The sequence below is a fragment of the Salvia hispanica genome, chromosome 3 (genome assembly GCF_029641045.1).
Source record: "Salvia hispanica isolate PSC_SH4W2 chromosome 3, Shi_PSC_v1, whole genome shotgun sequence".
Classification (NCBI taxonomy): Eukaryota; Viridiplantae; Streptophyta; class Magnoliopsida; order Lamiales; family Lamiaceae; genus Salvia; species Salvia hispanica.
The window spans coordinates 56,111,706-56,135,201 of record NC_142694.1 but is presented as its reverse complement, the minus strand read 5'-3'; the positions used below and the strand labels follow the sequence as shown (position 1 = coordinate 56,135,201).

The 23,496-nt window shown below is 36.2% G+C and overlaps 2 protein-coding genes and 1 pseudogene across 7 annotated transcripts; 1 reads left to right on the top strand and 2 right to left on the bottom strand.

The window, feature by feature from the left end:
• Window positions 1–2,843: 2,843 nt before the first annotated feature.
• LOC125214774 (uncharacterized) lies at window positions 2,844–6,618 on the bottom strand. Of its 2 annotated transcripts, XM_048115925.2 has the most exons (9): window positions 5,904–6,618; window positions 5,383–5,545; window positions 5,144–5,221; window positions 4,386–4,749; window positions 4,177–4,289; window positions 3,904–4,068; window positions 3,698–3,825; window positions 3,191–3,283; window positions 2,844–3,100 (listed from the first exon to the last, which is right to left on the bottom strand). In XM_048115925.2, the coding sequence occupies exons 1-9, from the start codon at window positions 5,978–5,980 to the stop codon at window positions 2,941–2,943; spliced, it is 1,341 nt and encodes a 446-aa protein (XP_047971882.1). In that variant the 5' UTR covers window positions 5,981–6,618; the 3' UTR covers window positions 2,844–2,940. The 2 variants fall into 2 exon arrangements, with proteins under 2 accessions (XP_047971882.1, XP_088925171.1); XM_089069045.1 differs by lacking the exons at window positions 2,844–3,100; window positions 3,191–3,283 and adding an exon at window positions 3,442–3,604 and having other exon boundaries at window positions 5,904–6,617.
• Window positions 6,619–10,084: 3,466 nt separating this feature from the next.
• Window positions 10,085–17,325, bottom strand: LOC125214457 (uncharacterized). Of its 5 annotated transcripts, none has more exons than XM_048115492.2 (22): window positions 17,153–17,325; window positions 16,353–16,665; window positions 16,163–16,231; window positions 15,929–16,066; window positions 15,749–15,866; window positions 15,403–15,485; window positions 15,091–15,186; window positions 14,101–14,269; window positions 13,840–13,982; window positions 13,688–13,774; window positions 13,406–13,591; window positions 13,137–13,304; window positions 12,825–12,945; window positions 12,671–12,740; window positions 12,486–12,573; window positions 12,092–12,406; window positions 11,875–11,983; window positions 11,608–11,763; window positions 11,337–11,439; window positions 10,962–11,135; window positions 10,600–10,745; window positions 10,085–10,456 (listed from the first exon to the last, which is right to left on the bottom strand). In XM_048115492.2, exons 1-22 carry the CDS (start codon window positions 17,317–17,319, stop codon window positions 10,263–10,265), a joined length of 3,213 nt encoding a protein of 1,070 aa, XP_047971449.2. In that variant the 5' UTR covers window positions 17,320–17,325; the 3' UTR covers window positions 10,085–10,262. The 5 variants fall into 5 exon arrangements, with proteins under 5 accessions (XP_047971449.2, XP_088924430.1, XP_047971451.1 ...); XM_089068304.1 differs by having other exon boundaries at window positions 16,353–16,678; window positions 17,149–17,289; XM_048115494.2 differs by having other exon boundaries at window positions 17,149–17,288.
• Window positions 17,326–19,576: 2,251 nt separating this feature from the next.
• LOC148931116 (uncharacterized) lies at window positions 19,577–20,234 on the top strand (annotated as a pseudogene).
• Window positions 20,235–23,496: the final 3,262 nt, after the last annotated feature.

The following is a 23,496-nucleotide window of genomic DNA, read 5'->3' as shown; positions in this document are numbered from 1 at the left end:
CCACCAAGGTACAAAATACGATTGGTCTAATCAAATGCAAGCAAGCAACGCTCCAAGTTTCATACATATAAGATCTAGAAAATATATGTATAAAAAGTGAAATCAGAATAAAAGTGAAACATGTATACTAAACATGACTTAGTATATTAATAATTTAGTTGAGAATTAATTAATTCGAAAATAGAACATTGATGAACATACCAAGGGAGTCCCCAACGGTAAAAGTTTTGCCCCTTGCCATGTTGACGCTGCTGTCCCAACCGGTGGAGTCGCCGACGATGTGCGTAGTCTGCCCGTACACCGCCAGAGATATCACAAGCACAAAGAGGAGCGTAGTGGCTCTACCCATTTTCATTTTACTATATCTTTTTTATTCGGTCATTAGTGAGACAAAGGTGGTAATTACAAGCTAATGAGAAAAGTGCATAACAATTATTTAGGCAGTGGAGAAGTATTTAGGTAGTGGAGAATCTAAAATCAATTCAATTTATTTTAACTTTATCGGTTAGATCCACTTGATCATACGTTTAGCCAAAAAATGACACAAAATGGATTTAATAAATCAAATGACACAAAATGACTATAATTATCATATAAAAAAAATTCCAATGGCATTTATGTAAATATCTAGAAAACTCCCCTTTTATATATTGTATATATTGTATAGATAATTTTTTTGACATAACAATATTCTCAATCAGTTTTTCGATTCAGATATGAAAAAACACTCATTTGTAACTGTATTCATTTGTTATATCAAATTAAACTAACAATAGAAATATACTCGCCCCTTCCTTTAAAATTTTGTCATATTTTTTCATTTTCGTTCGTCCCACAAAATTTATCATATTTCACTTTATACACTCAAGTAGCTTGGGACAATCCAAAATGGAATACGACTTAAGTAACTTGGGACGGAGGGTATATAAAACTAATATATAAAAATATGATGTTCATTACATTTCTTAAAATCTGTCATTTTTTATTTGTCAAAAGATACATTTCCTTTTTTTGGAAAAAGCTCTCTCTCTTATTAAAATAAATTATACTATTTTATTTCTCCATCTAACACAGAAACAACACCTCTTAAAATTTCGTGTCATTCCCTAAGTGTGTCATATATTATAGGACGGACGAAGTCATTATTAATTTCATCTCGATTGGCCTAACGGGTTAGCCCAAAACTTAAAGATTGAGGTGAGACTAACAATTTATAATCTAAACAATTATACTCTTTATGTATTCTAAAAGTAAAAACTCTTTTCTTTTAGTCTATTTCCTACAAATAGAACTCATTATTTTGAAAAATAGACCTCACAATCCACTAACACTAATTCCACTAAATTTTTTATTTCTTTCTCTTATTTTATACTATATTTTTTATCTCATTTCCCACTTTGCCAATTTTGCACTAAAATTCATATTGTTTTCAAAGTTTTTATTTTTACGGAACGAAGTAAGTAATACAAATAGCCTATAACCAAATAGGTTGATAACTCGATGAAATTATACATTGTAAAATATATATTTTAGTACAAACGAAGACGACTCACTAGGACAGGAGGAAGTAGAATTTTGTTTTCTTGATGAGACATAATGTATTTCAAATTTTCATGTTCTTATTTCAGTCGTCGAATAATGAAACTCGTTTGGGTCGTACTGTATAATGATTCCATTTACACCAAGCAAAACTTTAATACAATGGGTGGGCCTGTAAATGGGCCTATGGGGATTCACGAATGCAATAAATATGTTAAACTATACAAAATATAAAGCCTAATCAACTAACAGAAATGGGCTTTGAAAATGAAATTTAAATTGGCAGAAATAGATTAAATTAAAATAATTTTATAATAAATTTAACAATATATTTAGCGATATTCCAATTGCATACTTAGATCAATAAATTCAATAATATTATATATTTTCAAAAAACAATCACATTAGAGCATATCTATCACAATATATCAATGTTATACACATATAACATCAAATTCTTTTAATTTATAACGACTTCTATTAAAGTATATTATTATATCAGTCTATACCACACTCAATCTCAGTATAATTGAGTATTAATCATTGCATTACAATATGTAATGAATGTGATTGGTTCTACAGTCTCACTTTTTTTTAAAATCTCAAAAAACCAAGTCCACAAATATCATTTCTGTTAAATGACTGTATAATGTCCTATAATATTAGGTTACACAAAATTGGATATATCCAAAAAGTTCTAATTAGTTTAATTTGTACAATTTTGCAACGATAAAGAACCTTTTTATGCACACACGACAAACTTGGTAAGAAATTGTATAATTGAAAACATCATGCAATAATTTTGGACAAATGTAGTTCAATGATTTCCTCTTGCAAAGCGATCTTTTTGTGGGGTTGGGACGTGAATAATTAATGATAAAGTAGGGCTGGTTGGTGGGCTACCTTTCTCAAAGCTTATCCACATTATATCAACATCTCATACTCCATTATTTCATACACATGCATGTCAATCACAAAGCCAGCAATCCATAGTTATATCCAATTATTGGACACGATATTGATGGAGAAACCTACCCACCCTCCTTTCCCTTTCACATATGTCATCCTTTATTTATTATCTTATACTAGCATTATCACTATTAAATTCTAATTTCGTTACACTATTAAAATCGAATTTCATTAATATCCTCAGTTCAACTCAGATCGATTAAAATATTAGTCATTCACTTGTTCATATATTTCTCATCGTGTTTTAGTACTATCACATTATGAGTTTATTACACTTAATTTGGACCGGTTCAATTAATGACAAGTCATACAGCGTGCAAAGAGCAAGACAAGTCTGAAACAGGAAATTAAGGTTGCACTGATGAGTAATGAAGGTTCATACTTCATATACAAATAGAAACAACGCCGTCGTTACTAGAAGAAAAAGTCGGGTCAAGGCACCGTTAACCGGCCCTTTTGTCCCAATGCATTCCACGACGTCTCAAGCCGCATAAGATGCAGCTTCTCGACAAAAGGCTCAAGAACCTCGGCTTCTTCTTCCGGTGCAAAGGCCATGCAGATGCTGAGCTCTTGAACCGCGGCCTCATATTCTCTGAATTTAGTTACACATATTGTGAGTTTTTCATCACGAGCTCGACCAAATAAACGTATATATACGAGACTGGATTAATCAAGATATTACCGGCTGTAGTAGAGCATCATGCCATAGTCTCTTCTCATAGCCCAATTGTGCGGCTGAAGGATCAGTAACCTCTCCGAAGCCATGATCGCGAGCCTGCAAATAAACGTGTTATCTAATAACCGAGTTACACGACCATAAACTTGTCCAGTTTTTCTGCTTCATTTCTAAAGATTTCTTCCCTTTTCTTCCCTACTTTTTTCCCTAGTTCTTAGATCAGATATTTCAAATTTTAGCCTATTAAATATTTCGAATTCTACGATAAACAGCTTAAAGATTAGGACTCCAACGATGCAACTCATCGTATGTAATTCCGAACTAGCTAGGGTTATATTTTCGAGTAAGCCTTCCTGGCTTAGTTTAGATTAGTCGGGATTCACAAGTTCCGGCCATGCTTGCAAATAAGCATCTCAAAACCTGTAGGAGAAGACAATAGGCCCTCGAAAAGTCAGGAGAAGGAGACGACGAGGGCTAATGATAAAACCTGAAGATCGAGCAAAGATAGTCTACCTCAGCTCCTGAGGGCGCAGTAGAGGCATGCTCTTGTTGAGCTTCTCCTCAGAGTTGTGGACACAACGGAGCGGAGAAGTCAGCATCAACCCGTGATTCGTTCTCGAAGCACGTTTCCAGTAAAGCCGCTGCAATATACGTTACCAATTTTAGTAACGAAAAATTGTGCAAGAGGTTGATGGTTGGATAGTTAAGAAGTCACTCACAATTAAATTGGCTAGAGTGATTCCAATGATATCTCGGTTGGTTGCAACGTCTAGCCCCAAAAGTGAGTTGCTATTCACATCTGAGGCCCTAGACCGTGGATCGTCCACGCACTTCCCGTTGACAACCGCGAACAAGCTGTGCCCTGAGATCACTTTGAACAACTCCTGTGATGATAACAGTTAGTACAACATAGAGAAGTGGCAAATATAACAATTAACGAAGTGAATTGAGTAAGTGATAATGCGTATGAGTTTGGATATAGGCATATGTACCTCAGGATTTCCAGTTCGGGGCCATATCAAAAAATCTTCCCCGACACGAGATCCCACAATAGAAAGATTGAGTCTTTGGCAAACTTCAATGTAGACGACACTAAGCAAGATTGCTATTAAGAGTCGACATGGATGTACTCAAGTCAGCATTTTGCTAGACATAAGAAAATGAAAACGAACATGTTTGAGGGTAGGTGAAGAAGATATACCGCTGGCGCCACCAGAGCTTAATGCTGAGTGCAGGTACGAGCACTTCGAGTCTACTAAGACAGGTGACCTCTTTAAACCTCTATACTCGAAGAGGACTTTGTTCACTGCATCTAACACTTCTCCCATATCACATCCGATCTCTCTTGGAACCAACTCGGCCTTAACCTCGTTTGCTATGGTGTCCAGCTCCGCCAACCACCCGTTTATATCCTTTCCAGCCATTGGCATGGACTCCACAGAATCCCACCCTTGGGCATCAGGTGGCGACGATGTATCTTTCCTCTCATTGTGGATTGAACGAGCATCCATCTCACGATTGAGAGCCAGATACGCCTCATCTTCCGCGGCAACATAGAGCAAAGCCTGTAGAAAACAATTCCAAACAAACTAAGACAATATCAACAAAGCCAATATAATTTCATGTTATACTAAAATACAACCCCTTGAGAAGCAATAGATTACTAAAGGCCTCGTTTTTTTGTAAAAAAGTACAATATTTGTTTACTCATATCATTACTACGTGCCAACCCATGGATCTTTCACTAGAACTCCGGATACCATTGCACAAAGCATATATCTATATTTGGAATTCAAACCTTACCTAATCCAACTCTAACAAAGATTCTACCGAAACCATCTAAAACACGCTAAAAAAAACAGGGTGAGATCGCACTTTCCGGATCCATAACTCAACAGTCCGGGATCAAGAAACATAAATTTAGCAAGTCGCTTCGAACCAAATGGAACAAAAGTTTACCTTTGCAAGTGAAATATCTTTATCCTTAGATTGGAAAGATATCTCCATAGTAAACTTGTCTCGAGCAGATTCAAGCACCTGATATTGATATATATCATCACAACACCGATAATAATCACTTAATCACATTATTCAACCAAATCACACACACGCACACACGCACAAAACCATCACCATCCACATCACAACTTCAGCAAAAAACACACATGTTCCACAAGATCATCAAAATCAGTTCAAACCTCCTTATAGAAATCGGGTCTCGACAAATTGGGAGAGGTATCTAAGGCAGCAGAAGAAGCCAGAGGTGAAATGCTCAACCTCATCTTCTTGACTGCAGCATTGCTGGTGGAAGCAGCACTCTTCCCTTTACCACAACCAATCCAACATCCACCAAAATTATACCTGATGAACAAAAGGGATATTGGGGATTTTCCAAACTACCACAAAATGCATCTCCATTTATTTATTTACCATACAAAGCAAGTAACACCATAAACCCATATCTTTTAAATCTCATTCAAAACATATACTATATACATACATACCAATCACATGAAACTATGCAAAAAAAATCAGAGTTCAAAATCTTGACAAGAAATAAGGATGGATTCACCAGATACAAAATGCATCTCCATTTATTTATTTACCAAAGTTAGCAAGTATAATCAAAACCTACTCAAATGAAACTGTACAAAATCAAATTTCACACACACACACACGCAAAAATGGTAATATTGACAAGAAATAAGGATGAAATCACCTGCTACAAGGCAGAGCTAAGGAAGATGCAGTCATCATCTTTGTCATCTGCTGATTACTCAATGAAGCGCACAGCATTTTCTTCAAATATGAAAAGAATAAATTGCAAAAACAAATTGGTGCTGACAAAAAAAATAGCTCCCAACTTTTCAAGAAAAAAGGAAAAAGGGCTGCTGAATTTGGGTAAGATACTAAGATCAGAAAAAGGGGATGGTTTATTCTTCCATAAGATTCAAGAATCAAGCTCTCTCTCCTTGATAAATAGCTAAAGACAAAATCTTTGGGATTAAACGGTGGAAAGATTCAATTTTTAAGGGATTGGAAGAAATCATTTTGAGAGATGAATTGGGAGCCCAAAGAGACAAGAGAGAGAAAGACAAATATGGTGATGGAGAAGGGAAGTCGCTACAATTGCAACTGGTTAATGAATTGGAGAGGAAGGTGCTGACACTGATAAAATTCCCAACATCCATAGCATTGGAAAATCTCAACTCCAACATCAGCTTATATAGTCCAAACCCAACTCCACCTTTTCAGTTTTTTAAATATCTCTCTCTCTGAGTAGGAAGGTTTTTGGCACATATGCAACAAATTAATGGCTGATGTGCGGAAAACGGTGTATGAATTCAAGGGAAAGGGGCTCTGCTCTGAAATGTGAATTTTTATTATATTTACATTATCTTTCAAAAATGGGGGAAAATGTTAGAAATTGGAATCCGTGTAAATAATTGAAGATGGTGTTTGTTCAGAAAGACATGACGTTGGGTTCCTGTACTTGTCTTTTTACGCCGATGATATTTTTTTGTGTAATTATTTTACTGAAAAAATAAACTTATTTTAAAATTGGAATTGGATTTGCAAAGAAAATGAAGGGAATTGGATAAAATAAATTTTAGTTTGAAAATAAAAATTTTGGACTATTTTTTAACCATAGTTGATGTCTACGGCGATTCTACATAAATGAATTCGCGATTTTTAATTTGAGATACCATATGAAGACAAAAGGTTTTGTTTTTTGGAATTTATAATATTTAAAGCAAATTTTGAAGCTTAATTATACTCGTACAAATCGAAAGTGTTTTTAAAATTGTGTACCATACGTAATTAACTTATTTAATTGAAAACACTTCAAATTGCCTTAATATAAGATTTGTACGAACTTACCATTACATATGTTTTTTTGGCATTTTGCATGCCTATTTTTCTCGATTAATTATCTATATCTAGTCGACTCAATGCCAAAACATCAGTTTTGTGGAGCTTCGTCATTTCAAGCATTTATAATACGAGTAATAATATTGTCCTTACTAAAGCCATTCACGGTAGTGGATCGTCCAACCTATTATCAGGGGCGAAGTTAGGCATTTGTAGGGAATTGAGCAAATTTACCTATGAAGAAAATTTAAGAATTTGAGGAAGGACATTTAGTGAAAAACTAAAAGAAATAAATTTTACAAGTGACAATATATATATATATATATATGAAGAAGAAAATTTGAGGTGGGGCAAGTTCCCCACCTAAGTACTTACTAGGTTCACCCCTGCCTATCGTCTACTACTGCAGATGGTCGTTGTAAGAGTTTTGTATACTTTAAATCACCATATTAAGCGGCAATGCGGTTGGATTTCGCTGTGTTATGGGAGGGCTAGGGTCGTGAACAACATCGTGGTTGCGGTACAAGATCCGATGCAGTACGATACAGCCCTGGTAGTGGTTGCATAGCTTGGCAGGGAGCATTTTTATACTCCGTATTTATTTATTCATTTTATCATATTTTTTTCTTCCATACAACACCAAGCCATCACAATTCATCTACATTTTAAATTTCTCTTTAAAATTCTCTATAAAATTTGATGGATCCCCAAAAATTACTGCTCTGATAAAAGGAATGTTATTATCAAGTTGATATTGATAGTCGACCTTGTAATGGAAGGGAGATGCGGCAAAGGATTGTTGTTCCAAGACCTCATCGACCAAGGACGTATGTGCACCGAGAACGTGAAGAAGTTGTTGCACACCCCGTGCAAACTTGTTATGCCATGCACATTGCTAACACGTTGGCAAAATGTGATGATATTTCCATCAGTGCTCCGATAGACTTGGATACGATGGAATCTGGACGATGCAACAATGCACGTTGGCGATTCAACGGCCGGCATATAGAGGTTATCCGTACCTATTCGACAAGTATGTGATTCCATGTCATCAAATCAACAGGCTTCATATATAGATAAATGCTCTAACATCATAACATGATTTATATGTTTTGTTTTATCTCTTCATTTTTCCCAAATAAATTTTGTTTTATCTCTTCATTTTTCCCATATATTCTTGTTGTTTATTGTATTTCCTAGTTCAAATACCAGGATCTTTAGAGCATAACTCAGATATAAATTTTTTCGACCACGTCCAATTAATCTTGTCTCTAACGTTAGTTTTGATATAAAAATATACTAAATCTTGTTTTAAAGGACAATAATTCCCACATCACAACATGATTAGTTATTATAAAATGATAAATTACATAGAGAAAAGAGAGACAATGCAAACTTGGACCACATGTCTAAAGCATATAAACATGTGACTCAATCGGTTATTTTCATTATTTGTTTTCCAATATGGATGTCACATGTAACGCCTGCCACACTATTTTATTTGTTCACATATAAACATTAAATAAATAGTTACATTTATCGAGTTGTTTCGCCGGTCCTTCTCTATGTGGCAATTATATTTATAAATTATCCAAAAGATAATTTAATTTAATAGAATGCGCACCTTAGTGATTCAAAATTAAAAAAAATTCAAAAAAGTTAAAATAGGGGGTTTGAGTTCTAATAGAGATTCATATTACAGTAACTACGTACTATAATCAGAATCGTTAAAAAAATACCAATAGATTACAAAATAATAGCATCAGAAAATATCAATACAGTGTCAACGATTAACACCGTATTAACATTGTGTTGATACTGTATTGACATTGTGTTGACATCAAATGAGTTTGCATTTTATCACTACCCTATATTAATAATGGTTAAACCATCTTTACTTGAAAGATGATGCATAAACATATAGTTCGAATATGTAAACCTGAAATAATTTTTTTATTATTTATATATTAAAATACTTATATGTACTAATTTAATATTCGAAATAAATCACAAATAATAATATTGAAAGTGAATACGAAGCTCTATTATCCCAAATTCAAATAAAATTCGAAAAAATTAAAATAACGTTGAATATGACGTAATTAGAGCTGTACATCAAATAACACTACTAAAAGCTGAATACTAGTATCATTTTTATAAAAAATAAATCTTGATATATTGAAATAAAGAAAATGAGTAAAATATATCAAAGCATTGCTCTGAATGCGGAAGTGCTATATTAAGAATGAATTATGAATTTTATAAAAACAATATTCGTATTATTTTGAACCCAGACTTTTATATGAAAATTTAACAAACATTTTACCAAGAGACATAACTGAGACAAATTGACACCAATTAGGTGAAATTTAAATTAAAAGTCAGGACATTACCGATTTGGAAAAAATGGAAACACAAAAATAATAAGACATGATTATTAACACCAAAATTGTAGTACTAATTATTTTTGTAGTACAGCATTAGTAAGAAAATAAATTTTCAACAAAAATTTGGTGGACGCCTAGCAACCTAAAAACCAAACACTACATTTCTTACTAATTTAGTAGAGCAACAAGTAATTAAATTTTAAGAAGTGACAAACAGGTAAACCATCACAATCAATTCAAATCATAGAGTATTGATTATCTAACCAAATTATGAAAAAAAAAATTAATACTTCTGTTTTAGATACCAGAATAATCACGACCTTTTAAAGGAATTAAAAAATACTACTGCCAAAACTTCTAGTCGTTCCTAGGCCTAAATTTTTCTCTGTCATATTTGCAATTTTTTTACGTATATTTAAAGGCCTGTAATATTTATAAAGAGCAATCAACAACATATTTTATTTATATCACCCATGTATTAGGTGACATTTATTTTGTACTGCATCCATTTTAAGCTCTGAATTTATCCAAAAGTACACCTTTTTTTTATAATAACAAAGTCTCAAACACCAACGTCTCAACACCTATTGGTAATAACATTTTAGATTTATAGTGATAAAATTAATAACTTGCTAGTCAATTAAGACTAATTAATACTACTAAAATTTGATTTGTTCACATAAGTGCAAATTTAACGTAGAGAATTTCAAAACATTGATAAACATCATATTGGGTTTATTAAGCAGGAGATGAAACTCGAGCTGAACACTTATTGATGCATTATAAACTGTTGCATAAGATCTCCGCCGTCCTCAAGTTTATGGCATTCGTATTACCTCGTATCCGTGAGATACTCGAAGAGGAGATTCCTTGGACACCGGCCTGTCTTCTGAGCGAAGCTCCAAATTCACGTTCATCGTGCCCCAGTGGATTCGACATTTGTGAACTTGTTCGATGCTGAACCTGTTTACTAGGGCAAGCCCAAGGCATCTGTCGACAAGCCTCCATTCGCCTGCAAAAGATCATACTCCATTAGTTTTGTAACATCGGAAGTCGAGAGTTTTTGAAACGCAGGTGGGAGACGTTTTTGGAAAAACACCGAAAGTTGCTGACACAAACCATGATTAACCCTAATTCAGCTGAACAGTTACTTACCGTTTGGGCGAAGATGCCCTTCAAAAACCTGTTCACCGGACTCCGGCCAAGCCTCGTGGACAGACCCATCGATTGCAGTAAAAGACACGTATGTTTCAGTTGGATGCAGCAGATTGAACGTTGGGTGCACTCTTAAGCACACGAGCCTGAAAACAAAGTTAGAGACTGTTAGTTGGTAATGGCAGCGGACTGCGGGAAACAAACAACAAAGAACAGAAAATATAATGTACTGAAAGTGACTTGTGGATCAACATCAGCATGAGGATCAGTTTGAGGATCGAAATCAACGACACCATATAATTTCTTACAAAAGCAGAACCTTTTCGTTCATATAAAACCATTAGTAAGATTGGATGAAAAACCTCGAAAATCCTCCAGATCCAGCGCCAACATTGCGAGCTACAATGCTGGAATCGATTCGGATTGTTTTCAAGTTTTCTTTAGGGATGCATATCTGGCGCACAAGGGCTAAACCGCCTCCTATATCACCTTCTAGTTGTAGCGACTCGGCTTCTCCTGCCTGCTCCAGATCTCGTCTGTTACACAGAAGTTAGCTCGACTGAGAACTACACATTTTTAAATGAAAGCTTCTATAGACAACTGATAAGCTATGATGCAGCTTCACGAACTCCTTTTTTAGTAAGATACAGGTTTTTACGAACGAAAAACACTGATATAGATATGAATACAAACGTGTATATTAAATCAACCTAGCTATTATTAATCTAAACACTTACTCGATGACAGAATACTCCTCCGAGCATCCAGAAGAACGATACTCCAAGCCACTATATTCCTCGTACCCATTGATTTCAACTCTACTATGAAGCCACTGGGTTTCTGCCGCACATCCGAGTAGAGTGGGACAAAATAAAACATATGCATGATAAAAATAAGTAACTTTTTTCTTCTCGATATTAGGTTTTATGGAGTGTTATGAACAGAATATTTTGTCAAAAAGCTAAGACAATCGAAGCGGAAATTAAAACAGAAAATCATGTGCATTACTTGAAGGAAGGTGTTCCATGGAAATTATTCTTCCACCAATCCATGGCACGACTTTGAGAGACCAGTCGCCACTTTTGACTTCGACAGGTGTTCTAGATAGTTCTGTTCCTTTGTGTCCAGACACGTTTTCCACGTCTGGAATACGTCTAGCAGTTTCTGCAGCAAACGGGAGACTTATCAATGTCAATGAAAGGAAAGGAATGGAGTCAAAAGGAAAGAGGACGAGACCGTCACTCTATAGGCATATAATAAGAGCAGATCCATAACCTATACGAGTTCTTAGTTGTTTTTCACCAGCTGCAACCAAATCCGACACTTCCCTCTCCGATGGGAATGGAATTTTCAGAGCCTCCCCATCAATACCCCACGCATCGATCTATTTTATTTTCACATCAAACCATCAACATGAAAAAACAACGAAATTCAGAGATCACGATGTCTAGATTGTAATTTGTAAGTAACAGGCCATGAGATAGTTACATACCGTTGCACCTTTCCCGAGGAGTAGTTTTACATGTAAGCGACGGTTGGGCCTCTCCCAAGATCCTTCAGTTTTCAAAACCGTCACATTTACTACAGAAGACTGCCGTTCAGCAACATAAGTTGTCAATAAATATCCTCCTCTAGTGTATTCATACCCATCGCCATCATCTTCAAAGAGCGATCCTATGGCTTTACCAGCTTCGTCTAAAGCTACTAACAGCTGTAAATCATCGGTACGATTAGCTTCCCCAACATGCTGATAAGGTGAGGATGCGGGAATGATAGATCCGCCTTGGAGATACAATGCAGGCAAATCCTAGTCAGACAAAGACGATGATGAGGAAAAGGTACAAATCTTTGAATGGCATTTATTGCTCGAGAAGTAGAATGAATACTGGATGAGAGTCTTCAAAATCAAAACTATGCCAGATTCCTTTTGGCAACTTGTGTTCCATCTCGTATAACTCCTGATCTTGTCCCGTGCTGCAACATAATGAAAATACCGTATAATTCAGAGGCAGGATTTTCGAACCAGTGTGCGCAACTCTAAGGAGCTATCGCTGAGTGAGAGATTTAGAACCTTGCATATATGAGAAGTGGTCCTAAGAGAAATGAAATTTCTTGTGTCCTTAGCTCCAAATCTTTCGGATCTGACACGTTACGAACCAAATGTTAGGAGAATTTACCTGGTCGTCACGGCTCGTTCTAGTGAATTCATCATAATCAGAACATACCAGCAAAAAATGTAGGAGTTGCCACGGGAATGCCCTTTGTATGAGCCATGTAAAAGAGAGTATATATGTGGGGTAGAAGCCGATATCGTCTCTTTAGCGCAAGTCGGCAAACCTCCTCACACTGTGTAGGTGTATCTTCTTAGGCCATCAAGCAGTTGTTTATCATAATTACAGAAAAAAAATATTGGCGAATTTCAAATTTCAGCCACTTTAAGAGAAGCCTTTTAGATGCAAAACCTTTTTAAAGCATTCAATTGTAAGTTTTGTGAAAATATGTTCTAAATTTAGTTTAAGAGGGTCGAGAACACAAACCTCTAGCCCGAAAGACCAGGGTTCGTGATCAATAGTGTCAGTCTCAGAGTGACCTCGACAAAAGGGAAACATGGCGCCCACTCCCATCCACCTTCCAAACAGCTTTGGCGCTGCATTACCAGCAAAGCCACCGATATCTGGCCCCGAAAGTGGCTGACCACTCAGCCCCTGGACACATGCAGAATTGGTCATCCAAAAAGCTTGTTCTTACACCAAGAAAAAATGCTCGAAATCACAGCTGAATTGTTTAGAATACCCGCGACACTTACCAATTGAACAACCATAGAGATACTCATGTGAAGGTGCTCCCACGTGGAAAGATTATCTCCAGTCCATGTTGCAGCATACCTCTGGCTACCAATGAACCCAGCTCGAGTCAAAACAAAGGGCCGTTTTTGTTCATTTGCTAGTTTCATCCCTTCATATGTAGATCTAGCCATCAGCATACCATAAACCTGAAAAGGAGTAAAGAACATCCATTAGGTGGGGAACTGAAATCATAAGCTCCATCAACGTCAATAAGAAACGAACAGTGAGCTAACGAGTAGTACATTGTGATAGTGGGAATGCTTCTGATGGCCACCGAGTTCTTTGTCTCCCCTGTGGACATTGCTCTCCGGCATTGTCTTTGTCACGGTCTGAGAGAAATAATGTTAGCTAACAGAATCAAAAGCTATTTAATGCAAAATAGTTTCGACTTCACCTTGAAGACAGCTGGCTCATTCATGTCATTCCATATACCATCGACACCATTAGAGATAAAACCTTTTACTAGCTGAGCCCACCATGAACGGGCACTTGATTGTGTGAAATCAGGAAATACACAAGGCCCAGGCCACACGTCCCCTAAGTATAGCAGTCGATTAGTCGATTACAAGTGGAATAAACATGTTTTAGAACCCGAAAAGTATAATGATGTATGAAGACAGCTTCTTTCTGTGCAAGCATCAAGAGTAATAAGTACCAACAAAAGGTTGTCCATCCGCAGTTTGAACCCAAATGTCTCTTTCCAAACCACTATCATAGACAAAATAACCAGTCTCTCTTTTTATCCCTGGATCTAGCATCCAGATTCCCTTGAACCCATTTTGATGAAGATCAGCTCCTAGAGACTTCGGATCTGGAAATCGCTCCTGCAGAAGAAAAGAAACACATCAAAAGATGATATTTCTGAATAAAGACAGTCTATACTGATGCCTCTCCTAGAACCTCAATGGACATGACAAAAATCCAAAATCAAATCCAAAATATAAGAGAAACCGTTTTCGAAATTAGTGTCGAATAGATATGAATTGATGCAATTACTAGATACCATACCATGAACTGTAACCAAAATATAATCAAACAACAAAAGGCTGAAAGAATTGTACTAGTAAATGGAAATGGTTGAAAATTTTTTATTCTTAAGATGTTCGTTTTTCTCAATGTCATAGTTGGCTCTCCTTGGTCAGCGATGTGTCTCCGATCCTACTGTCCCTGCCCAAATTCTAGTTGTACTTTGCGAGTTGAGGGTCCTCTTCGACTTTAGTCCACATAGGACGGCTCTCTGATGCATCCTTTTTCTGGAACGATGAGAGAAACATTGACGATGAACTCCAATCGATCTCCAATACCATGATTGAGCGCTCAACAGTCTCACACTCAGATGAAGAAGATGTGTATTGTAAATTGATAAGAATGATTACAATAGGAATGATACGATACATTCAACGGAGTGATGATGGTTGGTTGCATGAAAGATTAGTCATGCAACACTCTCCACAACAAGACACTCTCTGTGTCAAATAAATGGTTGGTTGCATGAAAGAAAAAGAGCGATGATGCTGAAAAGAATAGTCATGTCACAAACAAGCAGAAATGGTGCTTGTTTCTGCGTGTTTCAAGGACAAGCTATTTATCACATTTAACCACCAAATACATATTTTGTAAGTATTAAATGGAAGGTGGAACTTGCCTTGTCAAAAGTGAAACAACGAAAACCATCCATGTAGTCTATGTCCATCCATATGACATCGCAAGGAATACCTTTCTCACGAAATGTCTTTGCTATCTGCAACAACAAGAGAAACAAAATGGTCAAAATTCCATCAGGCTCACCACCAAATAAGCCTTCACTTATGAAATTTAATGTTTCAATTCCAATGCATGAAGATTAAAATCAATAAATTTCTCATACATGCACGAGCAGCATATTAACATATACAAATATACAATGCTTTGATACAAAAGCAAAGATAGCAAAATCGATCAGTAAATATATTTCGACCTCACGAACTCGAGCATCAGAATGGTAGCTCCAGCGGCATTGGTGATAGCCTAAGGACCATTTTGGTGGCATAAAAACAGTCCCTGGCAACAAGACCAGGAAAGGGCATCACCAAACCATGACCAATAAAGACAAAATGGAAAATGTAACTAACTAGCAACTGCAATAGTAATATTGACTTAGTGCAAATTTCAATCATATAATGACATAGCAATGGGTCAATTTTTAAAAATCAAATATAAAGGACAAATAAGATTCAATAGGTCAGCTCTACTGGCAGTTTGCTCGATTTTGTAACGAGGTGAGATATAATGTATGCTTGAAAAGCATGAGGGCAAGTATTTACCAACTGCTCGCGAGTAAGAGGCAAGGACATCAGTTGGTGAAGCAAATGGACCAAATGTAATTACAGGATAAGGCGCTGCAGAAATCAGCTTGATGTTTGATTCCTTTCGCAAATCAATCTGTTAAACATCAATACGTCAATACAATTCCAATTTTGTATAAGTAATCAATACACAAGTACCTCACAGCGTCGAGTAGTATCTGCAAGAACTCCTATTGCCTCTCCATTTGGAAGCACCGCTAGAACCCAAGGGTGTGATTGGTACAATGAAGTAGTTCCAGGGCCATAGCCCCACGCATCCGTATTCCAAGTGAATATCTACACAAACATATAGCATATATACATATATATGTGATATATCAACTAACCTCAGAAAGAGAGATTATTAAAACAAAAGGCTAATAATGAGCTTACCCTCTTCCCTGTTCGTTCAAGCTCCCCGCTAACTTCTCCAGTTCCATAAAACGAGGTGTTTAGAGGGAACTAATTAACAGCCAAATTGAACCAAGTATCAGAGAGCTTCGAACATTTTATTCAAAATGTGAATTCCCTAAAACCAAAAAAGACATACATTGCCTTGTAGTATGATGAAAAATTAGATTACCTCTAAATTGATCAGTTGTTGCCCCTCTACACATTCAAAACTGGGAATGAAAGTTGGAACTTTATGGACATTCGCGAGTGGTGTATCCCTGACTCTCGGATTCTCAAACGAAATGCTGGGAAATGCAGCATTTCTATCATCTGCAGAACAATCAAAGCGGAACACTCCTTCCTCGAGAATTGGCTCATAAACCATCTTCCCATTCCGTGCCTCTGAGCTCAATGCAGTTTCTTCTTCCCCAGTCACCTTCTTTGACATTGCTACTGATCTCTGGTCAATTAACCCCCTTCTAACTTTCACCTTTCTACATGAACTACACCAAGAAACTAACCCAACTTACATGTCATCATAAGTCATTAGAAACAATCAAGAAAGGATCAAAATCACAATTCATAAAATAACAAATCAGCTATGGTTCTTCTACTCAATTAAACAGTAACCCAAAAAAGAGAGTAAGAAAACACACACACAGAGTTCTTCTACTCTATAAAATAGTGACCATATACATAGTGCTATTTCTTCTACTCAATAAAATAGTAGCCCATTAAAGAGAACATGTATATAGTTGTACCTCAACAATATAGTAACCCAAAAAAGAAAAGAAAAATACACTAAAATACAATCAAAGGTAGATGAAACTACAACTCACAACAGAAATGCAAAGCACTTCTTCATGTAGTTCGATTACACAGCATATGTTTATAAATTCAAGACAAAACAAACTTAAAGCATTTTGATGAATTTCAAACAAGTAGTATAGTTAGAAAACATGAAAATCGGGAATGCGACAGCTTACCGACCTGATGAGATGAATCAGAGAAAATTCAGCAACAGGTTTGGGATTGCTAGTCAAATGGGATTCGAATTTGAAGAAACGTGGAGTGTGGATGAGTGACGCGTGTGAGATTCTTGAACTACTAGTGGTATAACTGTAGGAAGTAGTGGAGTAGTAGGACGGATTTGCCATCGTGGTTCCAGATTATGATTGATAGTACCATATTTAGTTTAATCATTACAATATTACACGCGCACAGGTAGAGGACACGTGTCGGAATTTGGACGGTCTAAATTGTTCTCGTGACTCCACACTTTTTCATTTTATTGAGTGGGCCAAGCAGTTTAATTATTGTTTTCATCCAATTTCCTAGTGGGGTTCGATTTTCAAGATAAAATAATACTGCAAAGATATAATCTACTCCTTCTGTCCCGCTTAAAATGACACATTTTCCTTTTTAGTTTGTCCCAACTAAGATGACACATTTTCTTTTTTGGTAACTTTCTCTCTCCAATTAATATAATCAACCACTTTTTCTCACTCTTATTAAAATATTCATCTTTCTTTATCTCTCTACTTTAATACTTACACCTACATTTTCTCTCTCCAATTAAATACTTTAACCAATAATTCCTAAATTCCCGTGCCGGCTAAGCAATGTGTCATCTTAGCCGGGACGGAGGGAGTAGGATTTAGTTGTCAGATTATTTTAGTAATAGAGCTATAACTAACTATCCAATGATTATTCATCTAGGAGAAAAATTTCCCTAGTCAAGGAATACCAAGGCTGCAATCCTATTTGATATGTCATATCCATAAACTTTTGATAAATGGAAATATATATAACTCTAACTCCAACTAGATATATAGATTATGGAAACACTCCAATTATAACTATATACTCCCTCCGTCCCTGAAAATTTATCACATATTTCCTTTTCCGTCCGTCCCTAAAAGTTTGTCACTCTTTTACCATTTTTGGTAGTGGTCCCTACATTTCACTAACTCATTCACACTCACATTTTATTATAAAACTAATATATAAAAGTAGGACTCATATGCTACCAACTTTTTCAATTCACTTTCTAATACATTTCTTCAAACCCGTGCCAGGATAAATGGTGACGAATTATTAGAGACGGATGGAGTACCATTTAATATAGGATGGCGATGGAACCGTTAGATGATGATCTAGAAGATGAAGCCTACATTAAACGGGCACATATGCTTGTGCTTGTGCTATTGGGGGGGTTGATGTTACCCGATGGATCAGGATGTTATATACCTGTGATGTGGTTAACTCTACTTCGAGATGTTGAGGTTGCTTCTATGATTTGTTGGCGAGTGATGCACTTGCTACGTTATATCACAATCTTTGTGAGGCTTCCATGGGTAAAAGGAAAGAGATTGGAGGCCCGGCAGTACTCCTACAGCTATGGATGTGGGAGAGAATGTCCACTTTGAGACTCGATTTTGTGATGACACGTATGCACACAGACAACACTCCATGTGCATTAATGTAAGTTTGTTGTTTAAGTATTTTGTGTATTTAACGACAAAAACATATTAAATTGGAAAATTTCCGCGTTGTAGGTAGACTGGCTCATATCTGATAGACAAATCGTCCAGACATTCTGTTCTACATTATCGTGAACAGTTATCATTACTCCAACATAACCAGGTAAAATGAATACTTTTTTCATATATATGTGTGTTCATTGGTTTATATGTGTTTGTCTAATTGTTTAATGTAAAATTGTTGTTGTAGTTTATTTAGAAGTCATACGTGGTCGTCAATTCCCATACATGTGTCTCGATATAAACAACACATGGAGATCAGTAACATAAATGGTTTGTTGGGAAATTGTCGAGTTACATGAGCCCGAGCATGTCGTGAAACAATTTGGATGGACTCCTTTCATTCCATAAATGCGTGATTGGGGTTTCAATAAAAATCATTTCAAAACAAATCGTAAGAGAAAATCGAAGAAGGATTGGGCTAATTAGAATAGGGCTTACATTCAACATTTGGAGAGAAGGTCGGAGTTCGTGTCTAACCAATACACAGAACCTCTAGAAAACCACGTGCAGGTGATTAGAACTCGGGAATACATGGAGTGGTATTATAGAATAATTATTACATACATCACTCAGCCGGGTAGACTTCCAGATGTGGGAATGAACACCGGTGCATCAACAAGAACACTTTGCGTAAGTATCGTTTTTATAGTTTTTTTTTCATTTTATTTATTTATGTTATTAACTATTCACGTTTTATTTGTTACAGCTTGAGACAGTGACCAGAGTGTTTCACATCACGCGCGGTTTTGACCCAGCGAACGCCGTAGAATTCATGCATGGTCTTAACATGCTTGCTCTTGACTGCCTTAATGATTGCGGTGAGAATGAACGTACGGTCTTACCCCGCATACAGCGCACTGATGTGGATATGTCCCGGGGTTTTGTCCGAAGAACTCGGGGTAGTGGTCGAAGAGGTGTCTGAACAGGCGGGCATGGTAATTCACGTCATTTTAGAATGTCCCAAGACATGTCAGAGTCATCACAAGCCGCAAATGAAGAAAATATGAATTCGGATGACAAAATGGATTTGGACACTCATCGACAATTTTGAGAATGAGCCCGAAATGCAGAATCCACCAGCACCAGATGCCTCTAGTAGGTTTCCTACCTGGTCAGACGCGCCTCAGTCAAGTTGGATGACTCCAATGGATAGAGTTGGGTTACCATGACAGCCTACTACACAACAGCCTACTTCACATGATTCATTTTTTGCAGGTGTTCATATCATGCACTCTCCAGCGAATGAGGAAATAGATGATGATGCTCTACAGAGCAGTGCACAAATGGATCGTCCTAGGAGTAGTGCCTACATGGAGCGCCCCACGAGCAGTGAACATATAGACCCTCCTAGGAATAGTGTACAACTGGATCACCCTAGTAGTAGTGCACATACGTCACGTCCCGACAAGGAACGCTCCAGACCGAGTTTCACTCGGACATTTATGGACATCTTACCACTTAGAAGGTCTAGACGTGACAACAGAGGAAAGGGCCCGACTAAATATACATCATCATCCTTTAAGTAGATTATTGTAGACCGTTATTGGATTTGTTTTGTATTGAGTTCGTCTTTTTTTTTTTGGTGCAATGTGTTTGTACTTAGTTTACGTGGTTTTATTACAGGTGGTTTGATTAATAATTAGGGTAAACTCTATCGAAATTTTTTATAAAATTTTTTATGTGGCCTTTTTTAGATATCCTACTTAAATCTTTCTTTTTAACAAAAAATAACATTTCGCTCTATTACTTTACTTTTCTCATTATCTCTTCACTTTTCAAAAAATAACATACTTTACTTTCTCTTTCTACTAACTCTTTTAATAACTCTTTCTACTAACTCTTTTAAAAACTTCTCGCGTCTTTCCCCTCTCTGGAATTTTTTTTTTCCGGGTACAAATGGCGGATACTACCTCCCAGGAGGTAGTTTTGTAGAATTTGGCCCATAAACACGGCTATTGCCTTTTACCCTGATCTCTCCTAGCCGCCTTCGTTGATCAATCCTCACAAATTGAACTCGCAACTCGATTCACTTCCAATCGGAGTTGAAATCGCTCAAATGTCCGCCTCTTCCTTTCAGTCAGCTCTTATCAAGGGCCCATTACTCGTCGTCGAGCGGCTGAGAAAAATCTCCCGAGCGGCGGCCGCAGTAATCACTGATTCTGAAGCTAGGGATGCAAGGAAGACTTCATCCGCACAAATCCAGGGAAAAGAGTCTAGCTCGGCCAAAAAGGCGATGAAGCCACGCTGGCTAACTGTGGTGAGCATTCTCAATATGAATCTGGCGTTGGCGTTGGTGTTGGTTTTACAAGGTTGCGTGCAGATGCATCGGTGGACAGAGATGAACTCCGGTGGTGATGTGTCAGGGGATTTCGAAGGGAAGTTGTCGGTGGAGAAATTCATTACAATGAAGATGCAAGTTCAGATAATGCGCTGGAGTTGCATTTGGTAAAGGATTTGGAGATTATTGATTCCAGCAAGTGGACTTTTATCTTAGATTGGCTGAAGGTATGATTGTTATTTATATTTTGTTGTATAGTTGGTATATTTAAGACTATATTGATAAATATTCTAATTTTTTTTTCATAGAGACTTATCGATGCAATCAAGAATTGTTGTGAGCATGCGGAACACCGAATGTGTGTATGGCATATGCACAGCATAACAACCTTAAAAAGCAGTTTCCTGGCAGCGATTTAAAAGATCAGGTTTGGGAGGCAGCAAGATCAAGTAACATTCACGGCTTCGAGAAAAAAATGGAACAAATTAAGAACATGAATGAGGGAGCATACAGGTGGTTGATTGAACACACCAAACAAGGAGAATTGGAGTCGAGCTTTCTTTGAGTATCACGCAAAGACATCCTCGTGAACAATATTTCTGAATGCTTAAATAGGGTGTTGCTATTTGCTCGAGAGAAGCCATTGTATGGGATGTTGGAGTGTATAAGAATGTACATGATGGATAGATTCACAACAAGAAGGAAGATTGTCATAACATGTCGTAAATATGGCGAAAAGGGTCATAACAAGAGGAAATGTCCCCAGCTCATTCCTCTTGAATCATAACGTGTTGTTGAAGGTAGCAACCCCAAAGATACACAAGGTAGTTACCTTTTCTATTAAAAACTTACTAACTTGCTTGCATATACTAGTTAATTAACAAGAATAGAATATTGCTAATCTATATCATGCACAGAATGTGGGAAGAAGCGTAGGCGTAGTCGTCCACAACATTGTTGCTTGTGTTATCAACCGGGCCACAACAAGTCACGGTGTACAAGTATGGGTGCTGCTATGTACAAGAAACATACTTCTTCAAGTGTGTTGGCTGGAACTTCAAGTGGGTTGGCTGCTTCTTCAAATGCGCCAACAGCTGGTGAACTTTCGGAATGGGCCACCGGTGTTCAAGCAACTGAAGATGTCGCTGGCGGAGCTGCTCGGGTATGGAAACATGCTGGTGGCAGAGCTACATAATATTAAGAGAGTGCAGTTGGTCTTACAAATATTTGAAGGATTCTACTTTTGGAGATGCTAACTAGGATGCTATTGAGAGGGGAACTTTCATGCCTTTAGTTTACCATATTTTTGCTACAGACAATTTAAAATGAATGTCTCGTCTAATTAGTTTGCAGATTTATTATTTATAGTAGGAAAGAATTTTTATTTGATTTAATCAATTTTTATTTGAAGTAAAATATATTTTATAAAATTTAATATTAAATTGATTAGGTTAAATAAGTTAATTAAATTATAATTCAGTTGTTAAGTTGGTCATACACTTTCACTGTTTATTTTAACAGAAGAAGGGCTTTTTTGGATTAAAACAATATGTTTGGGATCAAAAGGTCACAAACTTAATGTATGGGACCAAAAAGAATTTTAGGGCAAATGTAAGGGACCAAAAGTGGACTCTAGTATTTTTTTTTAATATTTAATAATGCATTGCATTCCGCTAACTCATTTCACTCACATTTATCATAAAACTAATACTCTCTCCGTCCCACTTTAGGAGTCCCGGTTGAGTTCGGCACGGGTTTTAAGAAATATATAAGAAAGTTGGTGAAAAAAAATAGTGGAATGTGGGTCCTACTTTTATATATTAGTTTTATAATACAATATGAATGGAAAAATGTGAGTGGAATGTGGGGCCTATTACCAACTATGGAATATTCTAACCGGGACTCCTAAAATGGGACACCCAAAAGTAGTAAACCGAAACTCCTAAAGTGAGACGGAGGGAGTATATAAAAGTGAGACTAATATAATCTAGAGTGAACTACATAAATGGTACCTGATCTTTCACTTTCGCACGTAAATGGTACCTGATCTTTATTTTATATAGTTTTTGGTACCTATAAATCACATTTTTTATACCTGATGCAATTTTCTTCCCAAAATGCCCTTTAAACAAATATATTTTCCCATTTATGTCATAGAAGATATTTTGGACATCCATAAAATTAGTACCAAAAGTGATATTATAATATCTTCTTTCATTCTCCTAATTCTTTTTACTATTATTATTAATCAATATTAATATTATTATTTTGATGTTATAAATTAATAATTAATTCATTTTTAATAGCATTCAAATATATTTAAATATAATTATAGTTATAATTATATTTAATTATTATAATAATATTATTATTATAATACTAAAAACTAATAGTAATTAATAAATAATTATAGTATAATTATAGAAATTATGAATCACATAATATTATGTAATAATAATAATAATTATAATAATAATAATTATTATTATTATTAGTAACTAATCAATATA